An 18,426-nucleotide genomic window follows, 5' to 3' on the forward strand; every position below is an offset into this window, starting at 1 on the left:
TGCTCCAGCCCAGTCTCACCCCAAAAGCATGCAATAGACCTGCTGATCTGCTAAAGGATGCCATGTCAGTGTCACATTTTGCCTCGCCTCGGTGCAAAAAGTACGCGCATGTACGTAGGTGTACTGCACATACTATCAAGTCCACAAAGAGACAAAGTCAAGGTGGAGGGACCGGTCAAACACAGGACTTTCACTCAGGAGGCTGGGGTTTATGTCCTGTATAAAACCAGAAGATAATGTGAACTTATTTTAACTTAGGCCTACATAAAGTAACATTTTGCAGTGACATGTAACGTAAATCTCTGAGACTCATGTCTTTCTCCCCTCAGTCCATATGTTCCCACATTTGCTGATACAGCACAAACTTTCATCCTCTCCCTCCCGCAGCTGTGTGCCCCCCTTCCTCCCCCCAGCTTCTACGCTTCTACTAGAGCAAAGCTTTACTCCCCCCCAAGTCCACTCAGAACCTTTAGCCTACATACCATAAGAACTGCAAGTGGCGAGTTATTCTGAGAAATAAAGTAGAAGCAGAATTACCGACTGCCTGTCAGACAGGTCGACACAAAAGAAATCCAGACAGTAAAGCGGTGAAACAGAAAAGAAAGAAAGACCTTGGGAGACTAATGAGAGGTTTTCATGGAAGAGGAGGAGGAGGTTTTTTTTTTTTTTTTTAACCAAGGAGACATGTCATGGCCAACAAGAATGTGACCTATCTGATTAATCTGGTCACAGGCCAAGGAAAACAACTATTGGACTTTGTTAGTTTCATTTCAATAATGTGGCACCGTCTTTGAGTAGAAGACAACCATGGAACATACAAACCAAACCTTTTCGAGGACATAAACAAGAAAAAGGTTTACCACATTGAGGAGGGGAGAGGATAGGACAGATGGGATAAGAAAAGTAAAAGAAAAGAAAGACTTTGTGAAGCCTGGCTATAAATAGGATCAATGGATATGAAATGCTATTTCATAACATCGTCTCTAAGAACAGAAACCACCCATACGGAGTTGCCTATTTTTAACAGCTCTCCCTTTGCATCATGCTGCCAGTGTAGATGAGAGGTTGCATGAGGTGGTGACCTGCAGCCCATCATGTTCTTGCATCACCGTGACTTGATTGATAATTAAAGAGGAAATGGTAAATATAAGACATCTGAGGACAGAGGAATACATCAGATCATAGGCCTTAGGTGATCCCGGTCCACTGTGCCCATCTGTTCACATTACCAGTGCTCCTAACAGCCACTAATAAGAGAATCAACATGTGAATGGGCTATTTTTGAGGCAGTAGATTTCTTCAGTAGGTTCAGGTTTAGGAAATATATGTCTTGGGCTCCCGTGAACAATCTGAGAATGTGCTGCTTCTCCCCTTGAGGGTAGCCGTGGGGATTCCTTACTAAGATAGGAAGAAATGGTATTGAAACGTCCATTAAAATTTAAATTTGTGGTTTGGACTGTGTGCGAGAGTTACTATTTTCATCAATGTCCTAAAATTGATCCTTAGTAAAGTTTGGACTCCAAAGTATATTCCTGGAAAGCACATAACTCATCCCATCATGTCCGTGTTGTTCAGTTTAAGCCTCTTGCAAACAGATGTTCGGTCTAATGTAAATTACATTTGTCAAATCAGGTCAATTTTATTTGTATAATTCAATATCATAAATCAAATACTCGTTATCCTTAGACTGTGCTCAGCTGTCTCAGGTAAAGGCATGCAAAGATGATTTAATTACATCAAACTTTTCTTCTGACTTCCTTCCTCTCCTGTACGTTTGATTCTGGTTGTGGATTTCTGGCTCCCACCTTATGTGCAACATACATTTTGTTCCCAGTGAACTGTTCTGCATGTGTGTGCATCTTAATGAGCAGAGTTGTGATTGTTAACATGATGTTGAAAGAGAAAATCCCTCTACGAAGGTATGTAACCTCACAGATCAATCCTCTTAACTGATTAAAGCTTTTTCAGAGGTTGCTCTCCCCGCAGCCATCTACAGGTCAGCTGCCTGCCGTTACGGAACAAAATAAGTTTATTAGGACGATACAGCTGGTGATATCTTAAAAGAAATAATGTTTTGAAAATGAACACTGATAATGTGCAATTTGATGTTAGGAAGTGCACAACCGGTGCATTCTTTTGAGTGCGTGTTTGTGTGGGTGACATCGCTCTGATACAGCACTCGGATATCACTGGTCCATTCATATTCGAGGTCCATTCCTCTCTAACAGGAAATGTGAACTTTGGATAGCTCTCCGTGTTTTTGTCCAAGCTCTTCCTCCGTCTTGACCCAGTTTGGACACTTCAGTCATCCAACTATTTTCCTCTGTGTCTGCACTTAACTGCTATGTCACAGTTTAAGGGGGCTGAAAGTGGGTCAGATCGAGCATGTGAGGGACTCTGAAAAGAGGCGACCCAGCAGGCTTTGTCCCCTCACCCCAGGTATGACATGAGTGTGTGTGTGTGTGTGTGTGCGTGCGTGCATATGTGTGTCTTCTCATTCAACAGATGCTCTATTTGTGGAAGTATCCATGGTGATAATGATGTGCAGTCACGTAAACGGGGCAGAAGGACAAGTGGATGCGTTCATTTGGCACACATGGGTGAAATATCAGCTCTCACTGCCAGTCTGTTTATCCAGTCAAACAAGAGATGGGGTTGGGTTAAGGGGGGTTCGAGCAGACTTATGGGTTAAGAGGGAAGGTAAAGTAAAATAAAGAAAGGGGAAGTGCAGAGAGTTTAGTGTGTTTAGGGACAAGACCAACCGGCTGACACAGGACTCGCGCCAGGCCCCTGAGGGTAATTCAGCAGTGAGACACGTTGCTGTACATTCCCGACATGACGAAAGCTGCTGCACTCTGCTTTCCTTGCTTTTGTACAGTATAGGCCATTACATAACCGGCAGCCTGAAAGCTGTTGCCGTTTACGAGCCTTTTCAGTAGAGAAAATTGTACCCGTACAGCCAAAACACCGAGTATAAATCCACAGGGGAAAATTTAAAAGTTGGCGTACAACATGTGAATGTGTTTTTTATTTAGAAACACATGACTGAATGTGCCATTGATTGTGGGCTGCTGTAGTAGAGAGACTTCTTGTACAGGGAGGGGAGAAATGAGGACAGGGTAGGAAAATGGGTAATAAGCTGAAAGCAACGGTTACACTGTTACCTGGAAACTACAGATGGGAATGGGTGGAAGGTTTACACACACACACACACACACACACACACTCATAACCAGATTTTATATTTCCCACTCTGTCGGGGGCCTGTTTTGAGCAGGGAAAAGGTGTTAGCTTCAGCAGAAACCATCTCTCTCTCTCTCTCTCTCTGCAGCAGCACTCTCAGCAGTACACTGTGGGTGATTTCATAGCTGCAGGCTTCAGAGAAGACAAGAGAGACTAAAATCATCAATCAGTAATTAATCAAAGCCGAAATCTAAATGAAAGTGTCCCAAAGTGGATATAATGTTACCCACTGGTGCCATATGACCAAAAAAAAAACCCCATCAAGGTTTGGTCTGATACTTTATAATTTCAAGTGTTTCTGCAAAAGAAAAAGAAAAAAAAGTTTAGGAAAACTTTAACAAATTAGACAATAATGTGAAGCTGGTCTGCAGGCAATCAGGAATCAATTAAACTAAACAACTAAAATGATCATACAAACAAAGTCTGATGGCACATTAGTGGTCTATTATCCCGCTCGAAATGCTTTGGCTTATCTAACTGGGGTGGTGAGACACAGGCAGAAGACAGACAGACAAGATGGAAAAGAAGGAGAGAGCTACACAGGGAGACAGTTCGCTTGGCTTGCTGTTGCCAGGATGGTTAGATAACTGAAGGTCAGAAGCAGGGTGTAATGTGCTGTGAGTTGCACTGGGCTCTGAAATACCACAGCCCCGGGGAGACTGGGCGAGCTGTCGGCCCACACCTGACCTCGGCACCTTTTCCCGTCCTCCGCTCTCTTCCATAACACTCACCTCCACTCTTTTGAGACCACTTCTAAAGATCCCGGTCCCCGTGTCCGAAACACATATCCTATGCTTGGCGTGTAGCCTCTGATTTCTCATTTACAGCCCTTTAATCTCACTGACCTGCTAACGACCCATTGAGCAAATGGACCGCTGAACAAACATAGCAAACTAATTTCCATGTACGGTAATTGATTCCATCGGGATAATGTACTCAGTATCCATACTGCTTTTCATGGATACAAAATAAACAATTGAAATGCATGAAATACTTGTAACATATGCAGTCTGTTGGTCAAGTATCCATAATAAGGTTTGAATATTTGACCCAGTGATATAACTGACACAATGAATGATACTATCACGGTGTCATCTACTTTTTAGACTATTTTAACAACCTGAAAACTGGTCAGCAGCAGCCTCGTAATCAGACACTTTTTGATCTACTATTTTGAGGAAGGCTCAAGACTTTCCAGGACATTGACTGACTTTACTGGCTTTATTGGCTTATTGCATCCCTGTACTGGCAGTACTAGGGCAGCATTTTACAGCCTACACGTTTAACAACTTAGTTAGCTTAGTGAAGTGATTCCCAAACTGATCACGCGATAAAACTGAGAGGTTGTGAGGAGACTGACAGGATGAAAAAAAAAAAAAAAGAAGAAGCAAAGTTTTGCTACACAAATTTATAACAATCTTTTTAACTTTTCTCTGATTTTCACTGATTTTTGAGAAGGAAGTGCAAACCACTCAGGCATCTGACACTTGACACTTGGCTCCAACAACACACTGCTTCTGTTTTTGTGAGTGCAACCCAAAAAGGCTGGGAACCATCATTTAATCTTTTACAACGTGTGATACAAGCTGACCAAATGTTTTTAACTTCATCTGAGAAATACAAATAAATGTAGGCGGGTAAAAAAGGACAATATTTCCATGTAGTAGCGTAGAAGTATAAAGTAACATAAATGTAAGTACAAATATCACTTTTTTTTAACTTAACTGCAGTGCCTGATTAAATGTATTCAGTGACTTTTCACGGTTGTGAGAAAATTGTTGTCTACAAGGACATCTGAACAAAGGTCAGTCCTTTTAGATGAACACCAAGCATGTAATTACCATCCTTACTGTACTTACTGTACATGTGAACTCACAGTGTGGCAAACTAAACCATTTTTTTTTTATTTGTGTACTGTAATGAAATGAAATCAGAGCATGAACTATAGCACAGGATAGAAAAACAGCATATAGATCCGGTAGGTAGGTAGGTGGCTGTAGGTAATGGTGCATTTAGGAGCCAAATTTTATATTTAATGAGGTGGAGGAGTGGCCTTGGTTCTTGTGAAGCTGTGCTGCAGAGGGTCACCTTGCTTGTTTTTGTCTGTTTTTGCAAAGGCTCAAGTTTAATCTGTGTGCAGAGCAGCTCACAGTTGAAGGTAACCCGTTGTTTACAGATTAAGCCCGGTTCTTCGGCAGAACAGGCTGACCCACATTGTTAAGGTCAGAAGGAAAAAAAAAAAAAAGAATTGTTACAGTTGTTTTTGTGTGGATATGTGTGTGTGTGTGTGTGTGAATAATACACACCTGCTTGTGCGTAAGGGAAAATGTTCCTGCTAAGACCCTCGCTGCAGTCTCTGGGCCAGTGTCATGTGTGAGTGTTTGAGGCTCCTGTGGTGAGAGTATTGTGTTTCTATTTTATTTATTAGCTTCTTATATAAGCACCAGCAGGGGGAAGGGACATACTGAGACAGGGGTAAAGGACACAGAACTGTGAAATACAGTCAGGGCACACAGAGTTGTTGAGGTGGTTTATAAAATTAATGGAATTAAATTAACAAAAGAGAGTTGACAGAAAAGAAAGACCGCAGTATATTTCACATCAGCTATTCCAACTAAAATCTTCAGTTTCCGCAAATGTTTTGAGTAAATTTGTCAATGAATGAGAGTGAAAGAATATGGGAGCCACACTTAAAGAAATCAACAAATAATCATATAAGTTTAGTGCAAAATGACTGGGATTTGTCCTCGTTTCCAGAGGAGAAAAAACAAAACAAAGAGCCAAATGATAACTTTCCCATACATCAGTTCACATCTCTTCCTCCCTGAAGAAGGTCTGCAGGGACCCAAACCTCGTTTAAAAGCCATTTTTATAACATTTTGAAAAAAGTAGAAAACAGAACATCGCTCTGTATTAGTGAGACAATGCAAAATATGAAATTACAATAGTAGACACACACATAACATTCAATAAATTACACCTAGAAAACATTTGAACCAGGACCTTCACAAGATCAGATTTAACCCACAGCAAAACCAAACCTGGCTTAACCCCCACTGAAAAAAGGTTAACTCTAAAGAGAAATAAGCACAACATTAAGCAAACACCTCAATCTAAAGAGAGAAAAGTGAGAGGGAAAAAATGGACCTCAATCCACCCTGTTAATAAACAAACTTCATGTAGAGACACAGCATGTTTTCTGTCCCCAAACTGGCAGGAAATACACAAAAACTAGAAACTTTTCTCTTTTTTTCCCCCCAAACTAACTCCACTCTGGCATCAAACTTATTCCCGAAGCCTCCAGTCAAAACAGGCACACACAAGTGGTATCTGGATACACACACACACACACACACACACACATATTCAGGTCAACTAGGCCATCAGTGCACATGCAAGAAGGAGGATGAGATTAATGAAAATACATCTCTGTTTACCACCAGCACTTGGCCTTAACTCTGACCCATGCGTTCACGTTTCCCCTCGAGCCTAACTGGCCTAACAGTGGCCAAGTTACCCCTAAATGACACCAGAGTTTCTCCAGGAGACTCAGCTGTGTTTCAGGTGCGTGTGGCCGTGAGCCTCTGCAAACAGAAAACACACAACCTCTGCTCTGCTTTGTTGCCGCTGTGAGAAAATGTGATGTTACAGCGGCTGGGTTCGGGTCGGTGGGAAGCTACGGGGTAGCTGGGACAAACAAGTGATAGAGAGAGAAAGAAGAGATGAAGGGGGTGGGTGAAACAGAAAAGAAGGGTGAAATGCTGCAGCCCTCCCCTCTGTCTCTCATTCGCCATCAGTCAGTGCTGACTGTGCGTAGCAGTGACTCCCCCCTCCTCTCCTTTCCTCCCCTCCCTTCCCCACTTCTTTCTGTGTGGAATTGGGTTTACATAACCACTGCAGTCTGAGATAACGCAGCACACCACCGCTGACGACGCCTTCTCTTTCAAGGCAGCAGAGGTACACACTGCTTGCATGAAGCAGCATTAAGCATTCACAGTTTGGACTATATATATATAGCTTGGCATACAGTCTGCTGAGCCGTGGGCTCCACATACAAGCATCTGCGCGCACACATGGGCCGATTCTATAAGTAAATGATGGACAATATTTAAAGCTGCTGGGTTCAATTTGCCCCACAGCAACGGGTGGTTTCCTGGTCTGACAACCTCAGTCCACCCAAGCTGTTTCACTATGAATTTTCCCAGATTCCAAACACTCAGAAAATGGCAAAGGCTCTTTTAAACACTACTGTCCCGACAGAACCTTTCTCATAGCCGTGTGAACAGTAGTCAAGAGGTCTTTGATACTTCTCCCTGTACTGACAGTGGTCTGTGTGTGTGTGTGGGACAGAGAGGTCGTTGCCAAGAGAGAGAATGCAGCCAATTTATGCAACTCTTGCTTAATCACTTAGTTAGTGTTTTACCAGTTTTGTATTCTGCATGGCTACAACCAGTTCTGTCTGGACAGGGCTGGGGAAGAGTTCAGATTCGAGGGTCGTTATCTATCACTGGGAATCCAGCTGAACGCTTGTGTGAGGGAGTGTGTGACATTGTGCGTCATTCTGGCTGAAGAACTTAAATCGGTAACCAGGGCTGTTGTTCTCTAAATTCCCCTCTCACTCTGTGGCTCATAGGGGATCAAGTCACAATAACTCACCCAGACACACTTGACTTTGAACAACTGGAGCACTGACGTATCTAAAAGGGCTGAAATGCTTTCTGAAGGTTCTCCAATTTCTATTTTTAAACATTTCCCAATCATATCAAACAGTATGTTCTGCATCATAATATTGGATCTGAAACAAGGCTTGGACGAATGCTGACATTTACCTAAATATAATGCTAAAACTGTTGAGTAAATAATGAAGGAATAATCCCACCAAAACACATCACTGTGGCTTTTAACAGTAATTGTTGAAGTTGAATCATGTAGAAAATGAAAACCGATATTAAGAAGCCGTCGTCCATCTTAGCCACACTAGTGACATGGCTCAGTGAGTGATAGTGTCGGTCTGTCAATACTTTGAAATAGCATGTCACCATTTTGTATCTATATTTCATGTTAGCATGCTAATGTTAGCATATTCAAAGCCCCCCCATACCTGTAACATTACATACAGCCTTACAGAGCTGCCAGTGTCTCATCTGAATACAGTTTGCACTTTACATTTGGATTTCATGTCATAAACAAAACACAAAAAAACATATTTACATTTTAAAATTGTACATTTTTTTTAATTTACATGGCTCTGTGTGTAGTCATTATGAGATTTTGTGACATTTTGACTTAAGTTAAGAAACCTCTTGTTGGTTTCCAAGGTTAGCGTCCAGTTCAAAAATGTAGCAGCTGAGGATGAATTGATTTGTATTGCAGCCCCTGTTAGAAAGCTCCCAAACAATTGCCGAAACCACTTAATACAAGTTGCCTTTGAGTTGTGGATGTTTGGCAGGGGAGGTGGGGGTGATGGTGTGGGGATGAGCTGACAAATGGATTGGGTACCAACGTCTTCTTGTTTCAATTCCAAGCTATGCCCCTGCTCCATCTCTTTCCTCTGGACAGGAACTCTCACAGTACTGCAGCTCCTTTGTCTCAGCTCCCAAATCCCCTAATCTGTTGCCTCTCCTGTCAGGTGGATTTACTCCCCCCTCAACCCCCAAAACTACCCTCTCCAGTTCTTCTTTACTTAAGGCCACTTTATTCATCCACACGAATTGCACGGACTTCAAAGCTAAACTGGCACACTGGTAAAACATTGGTCAGAGCTGCTGTGTTTTGTTGTTATGTGAGTGAACGAAACGGTAAAGGGTGGGCATCTCCGTTATGCTGTTTATCTAATTTAATCACAAATCAACCGGCAGCACTTATCCCATTAACCTCCTTTTTTGTTTTGGAAACTGGACTAAGCAGGTTGTTTCACAATATCACAACAGTGTGATTCATGCATATGAATCAGTGTTAAAAAACATAAAGGGGCCTCGGGAGGCTTTGGTTACATAAGACAACCATTTCTTTATTTCTCACCTCTGCTGTACATAACATAAACAAGCAAACACTTACAATCACACACACAAACAAACTCACACACACGCGCTCACCCACACGTCTTAAGAAAATCTACAAAACAAAATATGGCTGTTTATAGGCCATGTGGGCTGAGCACTGATAATACAGTGGAATGATAAAAAAAGTGAATTATTCATCATCTTCTTCCTCCTCCTCTTCATCGCTGATGACATATTTCTTGGCCTTCTTGGTGGACATTTCCTCTTCATCTTCTGCCTTTCTCTTGCCCGATCCCTCGCCCTCCTGCACAAAACAGAAGAGGAGAGATGACCCTCTGATCCGAAGCGTCAGCCATGCTGACTGCAGCAAACATTCTGTACAGCTTCTCGGTACTTTTGCTTCGTCATGTCACGCTTGCATTTTTATTTCTGGTAGCACTACGTTACTTTTTGCAGGAACAGTCTGTGCAGAATTAAAAGCATGTTCTTTAAAGGGACTAGTGATGACTGTCCTGTTCGGTTCACATGAGGGTAATATGACAAGTGGGCTTTGTAACCTCCACAGTGTTCTGCACCACACTGCCCCCTCTCTGCCCAGCAGGATACTACACCCACCTCATCACTGTCTAGCTTCTTGGCCTTCATGAGCCTCTGAGCCTTGTCGTCGTCTGAGCCTTCATCGCTGTCTGATGAGTAGATTCTCGCTCGCTCCTCTGGATTGGGCGGAGAGACGATAAAAAAAGGAAGACGTTCACTAAACCTCAGTGGCTTCATAAAAATCATCAAACTAAAGTGACCTTTGTAAATATAACAACAAATCGTCCTCACCTCTGAGGCCTCCGCCTCCCTTGTATTTGCTCTTGATGGCTGCCAGGCTGATGGCTTCCTCGCCCTCCTCTTCATCATCGTAGCGGTCGGGCTCCAGGTAACTGCTGCTCAGGCCCCTCTGGTGCTGCTTCTCCCTCATCCTCCTCTGCTGGGACTCTCTGCGGATGGAAGCTCGCAGCCGCTCCTCCTCTTTCTGCCAGGAGAGACATGGTAGGAATTAATGTTAAGCGCTGGCTTTGAGTTCGACACTTTGTTTCTAGCTGGTGATGTTAAAATTCAGCTTATGGCACTTGGGGGATTTCATTAATTTCTCTTCACAGGTTTGGATTTGTCAGTGATTTTTCCAGTCAAATGCATTTTGTTTTGAAGGCTCAACACTTTATTTTTTGGGATTCAGTTAAGTTTTTTTTGTATTTGTTATCGACTAACTAAAAATGTTTTTCATCTTCAAACAAATAGAAAATCATATATGATAATGGTCACATATTACCCTATATATTGAGGCTCAGCTATAGTTGAAATATTAGTCCATATTAACCACTTCATCTCCATCATTGTACAGCAATATGTTCAGATTATTTTTAAGCTGCTCTGTTTCTTTTCTGAGCATGTAGTCTCTAGTATATCTTCTTGAGCGTCGAGATCCTGCTTAACGTTTGTGATTGATGTAACATGGCAGCTGTAACAAAGCAATTTCCTACTGGGATAAATAAAGTACTCTACCTTCAACAGACAGCTCAAGGCAGAGAAAAGGAAGAAAAGGGAGTATGGAGCTACAGTTAAAGGTCTGAGGTTACAGTCAAACCCACACAGGAGGCATCCAATACTGAAAATACATTTTAAATGTGACAGAAATGAGCTGCAAGTGCAACTGAAAAGCTGCCCTGTTAATACGTTTGGGAGTGTTAAAACATCAAGTTCTTTGCCAAACTATGGACAGGAGGCCTGAGTGTCTCGCTGGTTTGACAGATCTGGGAATCGTATATCGTCAGAGGATAAAAAAGCAACAAACAGTCCAATATTCCACTGTCAAAGACTGTGAACTTTTCCATTCTTTAGAAATATTTGTTGTCCCCCATCTGTTAATTTGGGCTGCCGTTCAGCTAGTGCTATTAAGCCAAAACCCCAGCTGAATAAGCTGTACTTCTGAAGAAAAAGCTGCTTTGTTGGCTCTTTCCAATCTTAGTTAAGATGTCCAGTGACAAACACATAACACAACAAATTCCTTAACCTTATGTTTGTAGTTTTCTGTTTTGCCAGCACAAATGGAACTGGCAAGAACAACTGAAAATGATGAGGAGAATCACGTGCAGTGGGATTTACTAAGATTTCTTTTTAAATTACCAGCACAATGTTAAGTTACAGATCATCCTCGGGTCTGTCTGCACTGATACTTATAAACACGCAAATGTAAATGTAGTCCAGCGCTGCACATCTTTGTCAGGTATAGTCACACCAGCTCAGGTAAGTGCTACTGATGCTATCAGCTGCATTTGTTTGGGTTGACATTTGATATGCAACCAGGCACTCTCTCCAGACTTGCTGACACTATTTCCATTTCACTGGCCACTGTCTGACCTCATTATGTAAGTTATGTCTTTATGTAACCGGTTATGATGCTTGTCAACAACTGACCTCATGCGACCTGCAAAAGTATTCTCAGTCAGGGCTGAGGAAAGGCAAACACGACGACACATGGATGGTGTGAAACTGTGTTACCTTGATCATTTCGTTGCGATGCGACTCAGGGTCTCGTCCAGCCATGGGAAGGATTCTGATCTTTTGTGTCTTGGAGCAGCGGTCAGCCAGAGACAGGGTCATCTTCCTGTGGGTGGCGCTGTCTGTAGAGTGGGGTCTGGGAATACAGAAAAGCACCAATGTCAGATTTAAGGTGACTGTGCATATTTCCGCAGCCCTTTAATGAAATAATTCAAGACAGTTTTTCCTGTTTTTGGATTGTAATATGCAAGAAAAGCTTACTTAAGAAACATTAGCATTGCCAAGCAGGCAAAAGACATCAAAGTACGCTGCAAAACTTGTTTCAGGCCACTCATTTGAAGGTACCTTGCAGACTATTAAGGGTGCCATGAAATGATGTTATGAGTGGGCCCCGTTGATGTTTCTATTTCGTCAACACATACAAGGCGTGTTTCATATTCCTGCCAATGATCTTATGCTTGTCCACAGGCTCACAGTTAAGATACTAAAACAGGTAGCAAGCAAACATTTATGAAGATGGAAATTCATGTTAAATGTCAAGCAGTTCTGATTTAACCTACAACTAAATCATGATCCTGCACTAGAAGACCATTAGAGGCCTACAGAAGCATGAAAATACTGCAGCGAGTGACACTTTTCAGGTCAAAGTGTCACACATTTTTAAAATCTCTACTCTGTTTGGCAAACTGAGCAGTAACACAAAGCCTAAACTCTGAATGCTGCTTGCCTGAGTGTTTTTTTATTTTGTGAAGTTGACTAAAGCTCCTTTGGAAAACAAAAAAAAACAAGTCCTAAACATTTGAACTCTGAGCAGATTCAGCCCTAATCCTAATCAAAACTCTGCTCTGATGACAGAGCTCCATCAGAACAAATGGTAATGTCCTGTGCGGGAGCGTGGAGGGCTGTTGTGCATTAAAGCAGCTTTGGCCAGTGTCCTGCTAGACCCATGTGGTCCCAGAAGACAGAACATCCCTGTGGACTTGGGGGCGCTAAGAGGCTTACACACTTCTTATTGGGAGAAACCTGGGCAGCTTGCATAAGGTGATCCAGGGACTTACAGCATAGAGTACATTTCTGAGTGGAGTTTGAATGAAGGCTGCTATTGTTGTTGTCTAGAATTAGAGGCAGCCTGGGGCTTATTCAGTGCATGTCCTGCTGTCGGAGAGCCAGAAAGAGGAGGAACATCCCTGGCAACTCACAGTTTTTACCTCAAGTCCATGTGATACTCAGGGCCTAATAGTAGTAACAATAGCATGTGACAGGACAGTATTACCTGAATGTGAGTTTGGTTTTGAACACAGCCTGTCCCTGCAGTCCAGTGCCCTGTCGGATGAACAGGTGGTTGTGGTCTCCCTGGAGAGGAGCTTTGTAAACATCAAACACTTCGTTCCCCAGGTGGAGGGACATGCTGTGGCAAGAAAAAGGCATTTAAGAGCATGGAAAGTACAAAGCACGTCCTGCTCACTATGTAATAACCCCAACATCGAGTTTGACATAATACGCACCTCCCATCGGACCATTTCACAATGCGTGCGTTGCTCTCTCGTGCTTCATTTCCCTCCTCATCTCTCTTGACTCTCCACCGAATTGTATTTTCCACCTGTGGGACAGAATTATAAACTCTGGTCACTCTCTTGATAACAAAGCTTACTGACAGGCATCATGTATATGTTTTTTTTGTTTATTTCCATTTCAACCAACACACACAAACACAGTCACACACGCATAAGGTGGACTACATACCTTCAGTTTGAGCCTGGTTCGTCCCTCTTCATCCAGCATTTCTTCATCCTCAAATTCATCCTCATAGTACTGAGGATCAAAGGGTCTATAATGGGATATTCAATGAAAATTTTAATAAATATACCTTTAAGTTACACAAAGATGAGTCTTTCCTCATCTGCTACTGTCATTTTTGATCTCATAAAATGACTTCAAGTACAATATGTGTTTGTATTTATTGACAATGCCATGGTTCTGACCTGGGCTCCACAGACAGGAAGTTGGGAAGCTTGACAAAATAAAGGTCAGATCCCAGGTCTGTGCTGACTTTTGGGATCTCTACTTCAATGCGAGTTTCAGGTGCAGGCTCCTCATCTGCCTGCTCGCCCTCCATCCCATCCTCTGTATCCTGGACACACGCACACAAACGCACACACACAGAGAACTTTTCAAAAAACACTGTATGATTCAATGACCCAGGATAATAGGGATCAGCTCAGAGAGGCTTAGCGAGTGGCTCTGAGAAAAAGAGATTTGGGAACTCTTGTAAAAAAGAACTTGGCACAATTAAAGAGGCTCCATGATCTGTGGAGGAAAGAGACAGAGAGCAAGAGAGCAAGAGGTCAGACAGATACCAGGGGCTGGCCGGGGGTGGGAGGCTTCTCTGCATCGCTGTCTGAAGAGATGTCGTCAGCCTCTCCAAACAGGTCGTCTGCTGCCGCCGTCTTTGCTAATGGACAATACAGAAGCATACAAAAGTGCAATGTTAATGTGCATTGTAGATATTACTATCACCCAGTGAGGTTAGGTCTGCAGCAGAAACATCTCGGTTTCTTACTTTTTTTTGTTCCGATGTCGCTGTCTGAATCTGAATCAGAGGCGGCTTTTGACTTGGTCTTCTGCCTGAGGAAATCATCTTCACTGTCACTGCCCTTTGCAGACTCTGGAAGGTAAAAGAAGTATAATTTCCACATGGCATCATGGCATTAACAAAAGGTAAATCTCAGGAAAAGGGATCATTACCAAATGCAAAAAAGTCTAGGAGAAAAGTTAATCTCAGAGTTCTGAGATTAACCTCAGAGCTCAGGATAAAATTCACACATATGGCCCTAATTCTCTTCTTATGAAATCTACTGTGACAAGATTAACACCAAACAGCTAACTCATGATAGAGTCTGTGCACAACATTTCTTCTGTCTTTAACTCCAAACCCTTAGAGTACCTGACTTCCTGTGTCTTGGCCCCTCATCATCGGAGTTCTCTCTTTCTTCATCAGAGTAATGACGTTTCTCCTCTTCATCCTCTGACTGGTCACTCTTAGCCCCTCCTTCCCACTTCTCATCGTCTGATTGGTTCTCCCTGCCAGACGCTTCTCCGTCAGAGTGAGGGGTGCCTTGCCCTGACTGTGGAGTCCCAGGATCACTGTGCATACTGGTTCAAAACAAACAGAAACGAAAGTCAGGTCTTCTGACCATTAAGAAAAGTGAATCACAGGCCCTGCTCAGAGCTGATATTACCATGCGTCCTGAGTGATCAGATCACAAGCGAACAGCTCTGAGCAAAGGCGTGAATGCTCCCAAGATGCACTGAGGACGAACTTGAGAGCTGATCAGTCAGATCTCATTTAGGGGTGGTCTCAGTCATATATGATCACATTCTGTTAGCAATGTGCATGTGATGTGATAGTGTGGGGCCCTCTGCTCATATGATGTTCTCTGAACAGCAAGAAGACGGCAAAATGGATTACAAGCTATCTGATTTCTATTTGGTTCACTGTCATGCAGATTACATGTTTGGGCTCCCTTAACTGCCAAGATAAGCAGCAGATGATTGAGAACCAACTGTTTACTCTGAATTGATTTTATTATTGAACAAATTATGTTAATATTTTGAGAGCTGTTGGGTCAGGAGAAACTTCATACACTTTACAAAACAGCTGCAGCAAATTCTAAAATCATTTGTGCTTGTGTAAATTTGACCTTAAATGCATTACAATAAGGTGTTATGTAGATCTTTAAAAACAGGTCTTAATATATGGTTTCATTTTTTAAAAATCAGCAGAAGGACAAAATAGCTGTGCAACATTATTCAAACTAAAAAGTAATTTATGGCAGCAGGACAACGTATGTTTGCTTGACTCAAAAAACTCCAAGATACAAGACAAAGCTGTCGTACCTTCTGTCTGAACGAACGCTGCCCCTGTCAGAGTGAGGGCTCCCTGCTCCAGACATCCCACTGCCAGCCGGGCTTCCTCCATCTGACCGATGGCCCCCGTCCTCTTCGTCGTCGTCCTCATCTCGATGGCCATGCTCTGAGCCGCTGTGCTGCTCTGCATCGGAGTGATCGTTCTCCCCCTGATCCGAGTGCATGCTGGCGTCCGACTGGTTCCCTGATCGCTCAGAGTGGTTGTCACTGCCACTGTGTTGACTGTGCTGCTCATCCTCGCTGTCGTCTCCAAACAGCTCCTGTTGGACAGACAAAAGGTGAGGAAGTTTAAATCAGGCATGTCCAAAGTCCGACCCGGGGGCCAATCATGGCCCGAAGTTAGATTTCATACAGCCCACAGCTTCAGTCTTATAATGTATTATTTATGGCCCGCTAGCACTGTCAAACAAAATAAGTAAATCATAAATCTTTAAAATGTAATTCTTGGACTTGGCGCTTATTTTATTAAACTCCTGAATAAGATTTGGTTACAACTGTTGATGTTATGTACCTGTAGATGTGACACAAACTGTTACTTTCTGAAAGATCTTGTAAAAGACAAGAGCAAAATTCATTTGCTTTAAACTTTAACGATAACAGACAACTTTGCATTACTTATAACTCCTCTTTAAAATCACGAGGCAAAGATATTTATCAAACTCTTGGAAATTTAAGGTTTTCCACACAGTTTGTTCAATATTATCTGACTCTCCAGATATGAATGAAAGGCAGAATCGGGTTTTTAGAGTTGTTCACGTCTGTCTGAGTGACTTATACTGTATTTGACTACATTGCCATTTGTAAAATAAAGCGAATTGTGACAACAAAATTTCTTTTATAACAGTGTGTATTTGCATGCAACTCTTGTGGTTTAAAAAAAAATGTCAGAAGGAACTATTGGCCCCCGGGTATCTTCACTTTATCAAATCTGGCCCTCTTTGCAAAAAGTTTGGACACCTCTGGTTTAGATGATGCGCAGATCGCGCACACGCACACTCCAATTCTGCAACTACAGACACGGGTCGTCTTGACTGTGTGAGGGGCGTACATAATGTTTGTAAGTTACTCAGTCATTACTGAAGGGTTTTAGCATTGTATTCACAGAGACAGACCCACAAGGTAAAAAGGGTGGATTATTAATATGCTGCTTGGAAAAGCCATTATGGCAGATACCCGAGAGGCTGCAACACATTCTAACTTCTTCCAGTCAGACCAGTTTAAAGTGAGTGTTGGATCAGCCTCGTTGGCAGAGCATGTCTGACTGATGTCCTGGCACTGCAAGACCTACCACAGTGCTTCTCGTCAGGCAAAAGGAAGCACAGACCTTATTCATGCTGGGTTTTCCTGCCCCCTGGCCTTCCTCTTCATCATCGTCATCTCGTTCCCTCTCACTGTCGCTGCCGCTGCCCGAGGCGTTGCTGGCGGATCGGGGTCTCTCCTGCTCGGAGTCTGAACCGGAGCCAGAGTCAGACTCTGAAACACAGCAAGCAGACTTTTTTTTTTTCTTCTGGCGTGTAGTGCGGTTCATCAGATCACAGCGGGCGAATATTGTTCACTATAGACATCAATGAACTCTCCACAGTGACGGTTAGCTAGCTAGTTTTATCTGACCTCACACAGGGTAAGACTTAGCAATCAGAACAGTGCCCCAGCGCACAAAGTCCATAAAGACATGGTTGGATGGGTTTGGTGTGGAAGAACTTGACTGGCCCAGTCCTGACCTCAACCCCATCCAACACCTTTGGGATGAACTGGCACAGAGATTGTGAGCCAGGCCTTCAGAACCTGAATTCACAAATGCTCTACTGCACGAATGGACCAAAATTCCCACTGAAACATCTTGACAACACCACTGCAAAGTACAACTCAACAGCAAACAGAACAGTCAAATTAATACCTTTCGATTAATTTCAATCCAAGCTAAACATTATTCTCTTCGTAAAGGTGAAATTAATGGGTGAGCTGTGACACTGCATTACATCAGATTGTACAGTTGTACCTAATAAAGTGGCCACTCAGTGAGTTAAGAATAAGGTATTGAATTTCAGCGTGACATTACTCTCGCATATTGACCACACGCCTTTTAGCTGTGGTTATTATCATTGTAAACATTGTTAACAGTGATGCACTGGTTGGAGAACAGCTAAATGAAAGCTTAAAACACAATTTGACCATTTTAAGCGGTAACTACACATCTGGCTTGTGAGAAACGCTGTTAATGCTATGTTATGTTAGTTCGAGCTAACTTCCAGTTCCGCTAACTACAGCAACTACAGAAAGACTTCCACCACTTTCATGAACATGCAGTTTCATCTGGCGTCTTAGCACTAGCTGGAACAAATCAGCACTAATTCATTTATGTTTAGAAAACATCCTGATCATGGATATAAAACATATCAGCGTAACGCAGCACTCATGTTCGACTTTTCCGATCATTTTTTTCGGGCAAAGCTAATTTCCGTTTCAGGACAAGCTAATATGATAAGATAGCTAACGCCGTATACAAACAAAAGTTTTTAACGGCTAACAGGCATCATCACCTCGCTGGTCATTGTCGCTGTCCCCATCACTCCCGAACAATTCATCCATGTCCGCCATTTCTTCCAAACTGTAGTAAAACGTGACCTACAGGAAATGATCGCTGCGGCTTTGAGGGGAGGTTTTTGTTTCCGAGTTCAAACTGAGGCCGACGTGCCGGCTGCTGTAG

At 42.7% G+C, this 18,426-nt stretch overlaps 1 protein-coding gene across 1 annotated transcript; it reads right to left on the reverse strand.

Annotated features, from left to right (window-relative positions):
* Positions 1-9,224: 9,224 nt before the first annotated feature.
* Positions 9,225-18,415, reverse strand: leo1 (LEO1 homolog, Paf1/RNA polymerase II complex component). Its single transcript, XM_046392321.1, has 14 exons — positions 18,260-18,415; positions 17,044-17,192; positions 15,690-15,979; positions 14,737-14,945; positions 14,353-14,457; positions 14,150-14,244; positions 13,775-13,923; positions 13,536-13,620; positions 13,298-13,392; positions 13,066-13,200; positions 11,793-11,928; positions 10,074-10,266; positions 9,861-9,958; positions 9,225-9,549 (listed from the first exon to the last, which is right to left on the reverse strand). The coding sequence occupies exons 1-14, from the start codon at positions 18,315-18,317 to the stop codon at positions 9,436-9,438; spliced, it is 1,911 nt and encodes a 636-aa protein (XP_046248277.1). The 5' UTR covers positions 18,318-18,415; the 3' UTR covers positions 9,225-9,435.
* Positions 18,416-18,426: the final 11 nt, after the last annotated feature.

The sequence above is a fragment of the Scatophagus argus genome, chromosome 1 (assembly GCF_020382885.2).
Source record: "Scatophagus argus isolate fScaArg1 chromosome 1, fScaArg1.pri, whole genome shotgun sequence".
NCBI classification, from domain to species: Eukaryota; Metazoa; Chordata; class Actinopteri; family Scatophagidae; genus Scatophagus; species Scatophagus argus.